The following is a 10719-nucleotide window of genomic DNA, read 5'->3' as shown; positions in this document are numbered from 1 at the left end:
ACAAACCCACGTTTATATCTTGACAGTTAAGACGTAAGAAAAGCTAAAATATATTTACTCTAATTGATCAAATTGCTTAGTCTAATTCCCAAAATATGTAATGTACAACATGGTCATCTTTACACATGTATTATGGAACAAACCAAAACCAAATTAAGGAATTTTAATTTAAAAACAAAGGTAAAACATAAGGTACAAATTACACTAAAGTATGGACATTGCAACCAAAAAAAGAACGGATCATTTACTGTCAAGTTAATATTGTAATCTCTTATTACATTATTAAGGTCTTCTTCGTACTGCAAAGATAATAAACAAAGTTTAAGTCCACTAATTTTGAGGCCAAATAAGAAATAATGTCATAATTATAAAAAAACTAAAATAGCTGACAAATAATTTGATCAAAGTGAACAGAAGACGATCTTACAATGCCATACCCTACGATCAATGATAATTTGATACAATGCCACGTGGAAATTCCTTAGCCCATCTACTGAAGACTAAATGTGTGAAAAAATAGGCTGCAAAAGAAGAGTAAACGAAGCATAAGTCGAAAAAGAACATTTGGTCACAAATGACCTGACTGTTAAAAGTAAATTATAAGAACTTACCATGGGTATTGATAGAAGCAAAAGACTGTTCACAAAGATTTATCTATTACCAAAGAATTAGTGAAACACATAACTAAAAGCAAATTCCTATCTACCCAAGTCTTTATACAACTAAAAAAGTTGGGCACATTTAATCATAACCTGGAAGAAGAATTCATTTGGTGCTTTGATTCAAACCTGGCTGAAATCTTTGGGTCTTCTTACGATTTCAAACGTCTCCAAACCACCTGGTGTTTCAAAAAAACATAAAGCCCAATAAATACAACTCACACAACAAAAATTAATAAATATAAAAACCGATTTTGTTCGAATCAACACAAAAAACCAAAAACTTATAGGAGCTTCCTTCTGAGAATCTCAAACTCAAGCCATTTCAAAAAAAAGTTCTTTGCATTTCCTCAAATACGTGCTAAACTCTGTCCTACTGCTCAAAATCCAAATGAGTACTTAAGATATACAGAACCACATTTAAGTTAAGGCTATACTGCACTAAATGACATTCAAAACCGCAATACACCAAAACAAAGATGAATTCAACACCTTGAATGTGTAATATTCATATCTAAATCTAATTTGAAACATAATTTTCGCCCTTAAAAATTTTTCAACAAATGAACAATCAATTTAGGAAAGCAACTACAATGCAACTGAAGAGCTGTTCGACTTAGCTCCATTTAGTATGGCCAAAAGCTTGAAAAACAGCTTAGAAGCACAATTCCAAATATTACCAAAAGCAAGCACCTTTGGGGTAAAGAGCCCACTTTCCCACACAGAGCTTTAAGTTCATGCTACATGATTCGAATTAATTTATCGCTAATATAAGTTCTAAAATGGTAAAAATGAGGAAATACACCTATCACCCTGTTCACTGTGATCTTTGAAATCCAAGTTCCACTATGTGACCCTCTACATAGCTGCGTAACTTCCAGTGACGAACACGGTTTCAAAATATATAAACTTCATAACTTAATTCATTGTATAAAATAGAATAAAAAAAGATGATTTACACTTGTAAGGCATTCTCCAATGTTGATATAAAGTTGAGTCAGTTGATTTGTGACCACCAACTGTAAACGAAAAATGTAAATGTTAAGTTAGTTTACATGTTTAAATCTTTTGGAAAATACTAAGTTATGTTATTATGTATGATGGCATGCCAAGGACCAAATAAAAAAAATAACAGTAAAGAGTTAAAACTCAAAGTTGAAATACCATCTTCAATGTACCATCATATGCCAGCATTTAAAGTTGAATTGTTAAAATTTAAATCCTATGATCAACTCACCTTTCTTAATCTTTTCTGGAGGAATAAACAGAACGTTTCTTGTACTCTTCTTTAATCACTGCACTAAAAAAAAAACATTAATGTTTAAATATTAAAATTGAAGATCTTAAATTCATAAGTTATAAACTTAAAAGCTAGTTAAAATAAGCATCCATCACAACAATAGCACGGAAATTAAGTTGTTTTATTTCTGAACATTTTTTTGGCAATCAAACGGAGGAAATCTGTGTTAAACTAAACAGGCAATGGTTGTTAAATTTAGTTCTTTAAATTTATAATTTTTTTAACATGTGAGTTGATCCATACTTTTTAATTTGGTTTGGAAATGGGGTAAGATCATGTTGGTTTAAAACAATTGTTAACATGTTATGGTGGAATATATTATACCAAGGATTAAACAAATAGTTGTCATTTATTTCTTGCAATGCATTCACTGTTCATGAATAGTGACATCAAATTGATAAGTTTGTAGCTACATAGGAAAAAAGACTAATAAGTATTATGCACATAAGTAATCAACCAAAACCTCATTCCACATCAACTAATCAATAGCTTGAACTGCAAATAAAAAATAAAAAAAATTGATTCGAAAACCTCTGTAACTATTGTAATTTTCAATTTCTAACACATTCTTTTGATCAATATCATTTGAATCGGTGTAATTTCATCAAATTCTAATCCATATGATCACTTGTGTGCCTAAAAACTGATCGACTCTTGACAGCAGTACAAAAAAAAAGGAAAATTTTGAAATAGGTCCAATTTTTAGTGACTTTTGATTTTTGAAATAGATCCAATTTTTAGTTACTTTGGACCCATATCAAAAAACCCCAAAAAAAATACTTGTAAAAATGAAGTTGTGTGCCTAAGGCAGAAGAACTTTACCTTAGGAATTTTCGCAACTCAGCTCAACCATTTTACCCACCCTAAAAATACTTCAAATCCGATCCACCTGCTAAAACACACCCAAAAAAAAAAAATAGCAAACTAATGAACTTAATTATATATGCCAAATTGGATAAATGATGCATGTGATCATAGGCTATTCAAAAGATAGTCCTTGTGCTAAAAAAAACTCGGATTTAAACTCTTATAATATACTCTGTTAACAAATTTAGTCTAGAAATTATTTTTCCGTTAACTATCTGTTAAAAAGGTGATTTTTTAGGCTCTCTGTCCTAAAATAGTAAAAGAGAGAAAACAACAGACTCGGAGATGGATATGGGCATGAGCTCAACCTTTTCTCTCTCCCTTATTCTTTTTATGTAATGACCAAAGCTTTTCTTTTCTTCTTCTCCGAAGAAGATGGCTCTGCAAGAAGAACCCCAAGAGCTCCAAAACCCTCCAATGGCATTCAATCCTTTATTATTCTACGAAGAAGGATTTGAGGAAGATTTGGGAGACAATGGTAGCGAGGAGGAGAGCAAGAACTGTGATGGGTTTTCAAAAAAGCAATCTTTCCCTTTGATTTTCCTAGAAAGTGATATGTTCTGGGAAAATGATGAACTTTCCTCTCTAATCTCCAAAGAGGAACAAACCCATGTGTGTTTCAATGGAGAAATCTCAGATGGGTCTTTGATGGCGGCTCGGAAGGAGGTGGTTGAGTGGATTCTAAGTGTAAAGGCACACTATGGCTTCTCTTCTTTGACCGTCATTCTGGCTGTGAACTACTTTGATAGGTTCATTGCCAGCCGGCTGTTTCAAAGGGACAAGCCGTGGATAAGTCAGCTAGTCGTCGTCGCCTGCTTCTTTTTGGCCGCCAAAGTGGAAGAGACCCATGTGCCCCTTCTCTTAAATTTGCAAGCATGTGTAAATTTCCATTTGTAATTTGTGTTTGTGAAATTGTTGTACTGTTGTGTTTATTGGATTTCTCATGATTGTGATTAGGTGGAGGAAACAAAGTATGTTTTCGGAATGTAGCTTTTGGTGCTATCAACTCTCGGGTGGCAGATGAATCTAGTGACCCCAAATTCATACTTTGATAACGGAAAAATCACTTTTGGACTAAATTTGTTTTGGATTAAATTTGTTAACGGAGTATATCACAAGAGTTTAAATCCGAGGTTTTTTAGCACAAGAATTATTTTCCGAATACCTTATGATGACAAGGATCATTTATCCGATTTGGCCAATTATATATGATCATTTCACCACATATTTCAAATTAATTGGTGAAAAAATTAATTAATTAAAATGAGTTAAAAAAGAAACAGTAAAAACCAAATATAATTGTGATTGTCCATTTTCTGGTCCCTGGGCTTTCCACTTGGAGTTCAAGATGGCACGAAACCACTAAAAAAAAAAAAAAACTATTCAATTTCTGAGTCCAGAGAACAAAACCAAGTAAACACCGCCACCTGCAACAGAAATAACACAGTAAAACAGAGTTTTTGAGAGAAAAAAAAAACAGAGGACTTTAATTTTACATCGATTGAGCAATCGATCTAGACGAAAACCCTAAATCTCGAAGACCAATATTTCCTAAAACGAAAATTCGAATAAGATGGAACAGCCACACACAAATCATCGAAAAAACCAAGAAGAAAAGATTTGAAGAAAAAACTCACAGACCTTAATCAGAAGGGGTTTGCAAGGTTGTACACAAAAACCCTAAAATTCGCACACCAATTTTCCTAAAACAAAAAAAAAACCCAATCAGATCAAACAACCACACTGAAAACACCAAAAAAAAAAAAAAAAAGTAAACAATCAGTGCAAAACGCAAAGACTTTAATTTTACAGCGATTGATCTGCAAATTTTCTTCCCAATCAAAGAAAAGACAAAAAAAATATGCAGAGAAACCACCCTAAACAGTGCAATCAGCCGGAAAAAGAAACTCTTCATACGACAAACGATCGACGCAGAGAGAGAAGCAGGGAAACACGAAGGATTGACGCAGGGAGAAAAGCACAGAAACAGAGAGGAGGAGAAAGGGAAAAGCAACGGAAGAAAATGGAAGAGCCTTCGAGCACCTTCCCCACCAAAAACGAAAAGGAAGGGTGGAGCTCTCGGAATCAGACTAACGTGTCGACATCGCTAGAAGCGAATAGACGCATGGGTACGAATGAGGGAAAAGAATGGGAAGATGAAAAATCAGGACTTCTTCAGTAGAGAAGGAAAGCACGAGAAAGAGTGAAAGATGAGAGAAGACCACAAAGTGAAGGAGAGTCAAAGGAAAAGTCGAGAAGGAGTTGAAGCAGAGCCCTTTTCGACGATGATCGACGCGTGGACAGAATGGATGTCATTCCACTGTGTGGAGAAGGAAAAATGGAGAACGACACCGAAGGAAAAGGAAAACGGAAGACGAACGCATGGGCTAGAAGGACAAAGGTGTCTTTTAGTTGTGTAAAAAATAGAAAAAATGGCTGATAACAAAGGAATTGAAGGGCAATTCAGTCTATTCACTGTTGGTAAACAGTGCGCTCTCTCGCAGGATGAACAATGCCATTCTGCTGGGCTTTGGTATATAGATAATACTAGAAAGTTGTGCCCGCGCTGTTGCTGCGGGATTAAAAATTGTAAGAAATATTATGTTTGAAAGATGTAAAGACTATGAGATAAAAGATTAATATTATTTACATTGAAAAGGAAATGATGATTTTTACATATGAAAGATTTTATATATGCAGCAGACACACCAAAAGTTGCAGAAGTTGTATTGTATTATCTAGAATAACAAAATATGAGAAAAGTAGTTTACTGCAACGCTAAAAGGTTTTCTCCAGTACTGTTGATTGTTGAGGAAGCAGCCTAGGCAAGGAAAGAAAAATATTGAAACACATGAAATGAATTTATATGACAGTAGAATTATACCGTGAAGAAAATAAGGATTTTGTATTGTTACCTTTTTCAGCAATTTTACAGCACCTCATCAAACTGTTGTGTGTTTGCCTTTGTGATTTGTTTTGGCTCACTATCTTAGATGTATAACAAAGATTGAAAAAGACAAATTTATATTAGATAAAAGATGGTTGAAAAATGGGAGAAAATATTGTTTGGTAGGGTGTAAATAGAAAGTTATATACCTGTCGATCAATTGCGGTAGCAAAAGTTGTGTAGCTGAAGTTGCAATGTAAACGTTCTATATCAAATACGGTTCATACATCTGTCTTTGCAATTTAAACTAAATGGTGTAATACTTAATTGAATGAAGAAAAGATATATATATATATATATAAATAAAGTAATTCAATTTCTTCAAAAAAGGAAAAGCTAAAAAAATAGTGTTTTAAGTTCCCAATTCTCACCGTAATGAACATAACGATATCGTTTTATATGTTCAAAAAATAACAGCATTGAAAAAACTCATTACTAAAAACTTCAATTTGACGAAAACATGTCAGCTTTTATCACATCCAATTAAAGTAGTGCAACAGCACACTGACACACTTAAACATGGAAACTTATATACTATTTGACAATGTAAAATCATTCAAACTCTAAACATTAGAAATGGATTCTAGAAAGTAAAAATATTTCCTTATATATGTTAAAAAAATTAACAAATTTTCAGTGAACGGTCACAGAAAAGGTATAGAAAGTAACCTAATTTCTTAATTCCAAAAAGGGAAAAGATAAAAAAAAAAAAAGGGTACTAAGTTTTTAGTTCTTACCATAACCAAAATTATCATATTGTTTTAATTTGAACTCGGTTTGATTTCCGTCATCAGCATTAATAGAACCATTAATTTCAATCTATGTAAGCAAATGATTAAATTCGACTCAATATGACCAATTTTCAATTCAACTAAACCAAAAAAGTAACCACAATCAAACTAACCTCTCCGTCCCATATGGAGTAAAAAACCTTGTCTCCTGTTTTGTCCTTCGCAAAGAATGAACTGTTCACTCTGTATATACAAAAAGAACACAGGATAATTTTGAGCACCGTTTCAAAAACCATACATAGACAGTATTATATAATAAAATCCAAATATAACACAACGAATGAACCTTAATGTAAGGTACAACAGCCTCTGATTACTTCTCATTTGTCCTTGCAATGAATATGTCCAAAAGACAAATCACCATTGAAAGAGGAATCCTTCTAGTGCATTAATTACTGCATATTCAAATCTAAAAGGTTTACTCTCCAGAAAATTACTCAACATACTTACTGTAAAATAATCGCAAAAAATCTTTAAAAGAATCCATACTATTAGATTATATCATCGCATTTAATGAATTGTTATAGTTGCATTCCCCCGTTAATATAACCAAAGCAGGTTCTTATAGTTACCTATTTGTCTTTTTCATAAAAATGAATTCTTTTAAAGTTTACACACCAAACATTTTGTCTGCATATGAATCATTTGGCTTCTAACAGATTAGTGATTAAAAATCTGGAAAACAAACACTTCCGAAATTTCAAACAAAAACATCATTGCTTTAATCACACATGCGCGCGCACACACACACACGCCTATTCTGAATTCATAAAAGAGAACAAAAATTATACATGCTTCAAGATAGCCATAATTTGAATTATAACCTACAACTTCAGAGGAAATTAAAAGGCAAAATCAAGCCAAGCCTACAATTCCGCCATTAACTCGAAGAATGATTATCCATTTTTAAATAAGTGTGCAATCCAATCAAATCCAACAACCATCCAAAGCAATATCACACAAAATTAACAGATGTCCAAGCATTGAAAGAATCACCAAAAAGACATGCACTTTGAAAAAGAAGAAAACTTACAGGGCTTTTATGTCTTGTGAGATGTCCAACTGAAGTACTTAATAGTAAAATATTATTATCATCATTGATAACTCTCTTCTATTACATGTTATGAGCTTTCCATTTATTACCCATTTCTTGGGAAAATTTACCCAATTATATTCGAAAGCATGAGACATGATAGTAAAACACAAAAACAAATTCAGAAGATTCAGAACTATTAAAAATTTCAACATTTCTTAACAACTATTTAGTAAGGATCAAAAAATCATGCCATCAAATAAATTTGAGGAAAAAAAAAAAAAAAAACTAAATTTAAGTTGAACAAAGGTGACACTTGCTTACCCAGAAATTCAAACCAAATCCCCAAAAATTTAAGTTGAATAGATGATAGCAACGAACTCCGATCTCCATCTCCTTCCAAATCCAAAAGAACCAAAACCCATACAGAAAATCTCAACGATGGGCGAGAATTCCTGAGAAAAATTCAAAAAATTTAGACAAAGATGGTGCTTTTTGCTGAAAAAAAAAAAAGGAAAAAAATCGATCTTTTCAAATAGAATCGGACTTGAGTGTACGTAACGATATGAACGTTTTGAGGAATCGTGGAAAGAAAGCCGAGGTATGGGTGAATTGGTGGTAGTAACGGTGGAAAGGGATCTGAAGCCTGAAAATTTCATATCTAAAATCACACCTTAGCCTGCAAGTCGAATCAAAACCGTGGAATTTTAAAAGCACTCACCTTAAACACAGAGGTCTTCGCAGGCTTCAAAGAAAAGTCATAAATTCGAAAAACCCGATCTCCTGAAACTGAAAGCAAAACCAAATTAACCATCATCACCCAGAATCCGAAGCTACAAACAAAATCCCCAAAATCACAACCAAAAAATTTGAACAAAAAACCCATTTACAAATCCAAATTTACACTCCCAAGCACATAACATTCAAAGCAGAGAATTACCCACACCAAATCCGCAGCAGTAAACACGATCTTTTATGGGCTTCAAATTTTCTTTAAATCGAGACCACTATTTTTCAGCAAGAGAGCGCTGCCATCTGTAGCCCCCGACAAAAAGATCCGAACAAATTTCACTAACTTGAGTGTTTTCTGGAAGAAAGGAGACACAGAGAGAACTGGAGATCGGAGAGCGAGGCAGAGAGAGGTTCTCTGGAGATCGGAGAGCGAGCGAGGCAAAGAGAGGTTTGAGAGAAACAAAAGGGAGTGTGTGAGAGAGAGAGAGAGAGAGAGACGGAAAGAAGAATCCAGAAGAGAGAAAACGTTGCGGTTCGCGAAGTACACGCGTGGCAAAGGAGGGCAAAATGGACTTTATACTGTAGCAAAACGTAAACAGTACGGGAAGTAAGTAAGAAACCGAGGGCATTTCTGGCATTTCACTGTTAATGAATAGTGTTCATCAACTGAGTTTTAGTATATATAATATGGCTAATAAATTATTGAATACTTAGGCAACATGATAGGAGTGAGATACGAAATGATTAGGGCTACTCTCTTTATTGTTCATTTGTGTTTGGACAAGCCATACAATATTTACAAAATTAATTTTCTAACAAGATAATCCATCTACATTATTATAATGGGTCAGCTACAACTAAGTATCAGATTCACTATAAATGTGTTATCATCACATTCATCCGAGTCAAATGTTGCAAATTCTCAGCTTTCGACTCTCTTGTTTAGTTTCTAAATCTCCAAATTTGGTCTCTCCTATCTCAATGAGTGAAAGTTTGAATAGCAAGTCTCACTGCGAATTTCTGGGCACCGACCTAAGCTTTGGCCTCTTTTATGTGTCCTCCAACTTGATCATTGACCCTTGGAACATTCATGTGAGTTTTCCTTTTATTCAGTCGGGTTCTAAAGAGTGCAATTTTGTGGGCCAAGTCTCGCCAATACTTGCAAGATGTTAATCCAAAAGAATTGGACCTACGGGCCCTCTTATGTACCTAAAGAAAAATTTATTGATTTTTTTTTAATAAATTATAGCAATAGTCCCTTAATTTTAACCCAATTAGAGAATTTGTCCCTCAACTAAAAATTCATTACCATTGAACTCTCAACTTATGAAAACGTGAAGCTATGGTCTTTTCGTCAACTTCGATTGAACTTCTATCAAAATGAGTCACGTGTCATGTACATGAGGCTAAATCAAGGGGCAAATAGGAAAAATCAAATAAGAAAAATTGTTTCAATGGTCCCCCAACTTTAATTCAACTGGAGAAATAGTCCCTCAACTTTAACCCAATTTGAGAGTGGTCCCTCAACTTTAACCCAATTTGAGAGTGGTCCCTTAACTTTAATCTAATTGTAGCAATGGCATTTTCAACATAATTTATTTTGACAGAATTCTAATGGAGTTGACAAAAATGACCATAACTATACATTTTGATGAGTTGAGAGACCAATGGTAATGGATTTTTACATACATAAAAAGACCAAATAAATAGGCCATGAGACTAGGAAGAATAACTAACATAATTGACACTGTAATATTTACGATACAATGCTATACATTTACATTCAAGGATGGGAGAAATAAATTGGCATCGAACTTGCCAATTATGAGATTCGAATTTAAGACATCTCATGTACAAGTAAAATAATATCACTACATTGTAAAACTAAGTGACAATTTATAAAATTTATAATTGAGAGAGTGTTGTAGAATTAGTGGGTGAATGCCCACTCAAAGGAATAAAAACTTAGGAATAGTGTTTGATACTTTCAAAAGTATCATCATTGTATTTGGATGGTTGTAATTACGGGAGTTGTTCTATAAATAGAGCACTTTGTGTTCTATCTAAATGTACACTGCGAAAGAAAGTAAGAGAAATAATATCAGTATCTCTCACCTCCTCTGCAATACTTTTGGGTTACAGTTATAGTGTGCTATTTTGCACCTGCTTCGCTTATGTCCTTAGTAAAAATTTCTCTCTAACTTTTACCTATTTATAACAGAGAGAATATTGTTAATGTGGGATGCCTACCGTCCGCTATGCTCCCTATATATCATACTTGGGCCTTTGCTAATCCATTAACTGCAAACATTGAGCACTAAACAACTTGGCCATTCATTTGTATCTACTTAGCATGATGCTTCTTGTTATCTCTAAACACCAAATAGAAA

The 10719-nt window shown here is 33.6% G+C and overlaps 1 protein-coding gene and 1 long non-coding RNA gene across 10 annotated transcripts; one reads left to right on the top strand and one right to left on the bottom strand.

Moving 5' to 3' along the window:
• Positions 1-1968: 1968 nt before the first annotated feature.
• LOC103952048 (cyclin-D3-2-like) lies at positions 1969-4278 on the top strand. The gene has a single exon (XM_048582906.1). It carries the CDS (start codon positions 3202-3204, stop codon positions 3721-3723), a length of 522 nt encoding a protein of 173 aa, XP_048438863.1. The 5' UTR covers positions 1969-3201; the 3' UTR covers positions 3724-4278.
• Positions 4279-5425: 1147 nt separating this feature from the next.
• Positions 5426-8797, bottom strand: LOC125476618. 9 transcript variants are annotated; one of them, XR_007257928.1, is made up of 9 exons: positions 8538-8797; positions 8319-8386; positions 8145-8258; positions 7922-8052; positions 6851-6959; positions 6678-6747; positions 5923-5956; positions 5742-5814; positions 5426-5647 (listed from the first exon to the last, which is right to left on the bottom strand). It is a non-coding gene; the product is annotated as an uncharacterized LOC125476618 (long non-coding RNA). The 9 variants fall into 9 exon arrangements; XR_007257926.1 differs by having other exon boundaries at positions 8160-8258; XR_007257925.1 differs by having other exon boundaries at positions 8145-8243.
• Positions 8798-10719: the final 1922 nt, after the last annotated feature.

The sequence above is a fragment of a genome, unplaced genomic scaffold (genome assembly GCF_019419815.1).
Source record: "Pyrus x bretschneideri cultivar Hongxiangsu unplaced genomic scaffold, Pyrus_bretschneideri_v1 Contig2, whole genome shotgun sequence".
NCBI classification, from domain to species: domain Eukaryota; kingdom Viridiplantae; phylum Streptophyta; class Magnoliopsida; order Rosales; family Rosaceae; genus Pyrus; species Pyrus x bretschneideri.
The sequence above is the reverse complement of the archived record's forward strand: the minus strand, read 5'-3'. Positions and strand labels throughout refer to the sequence as shown.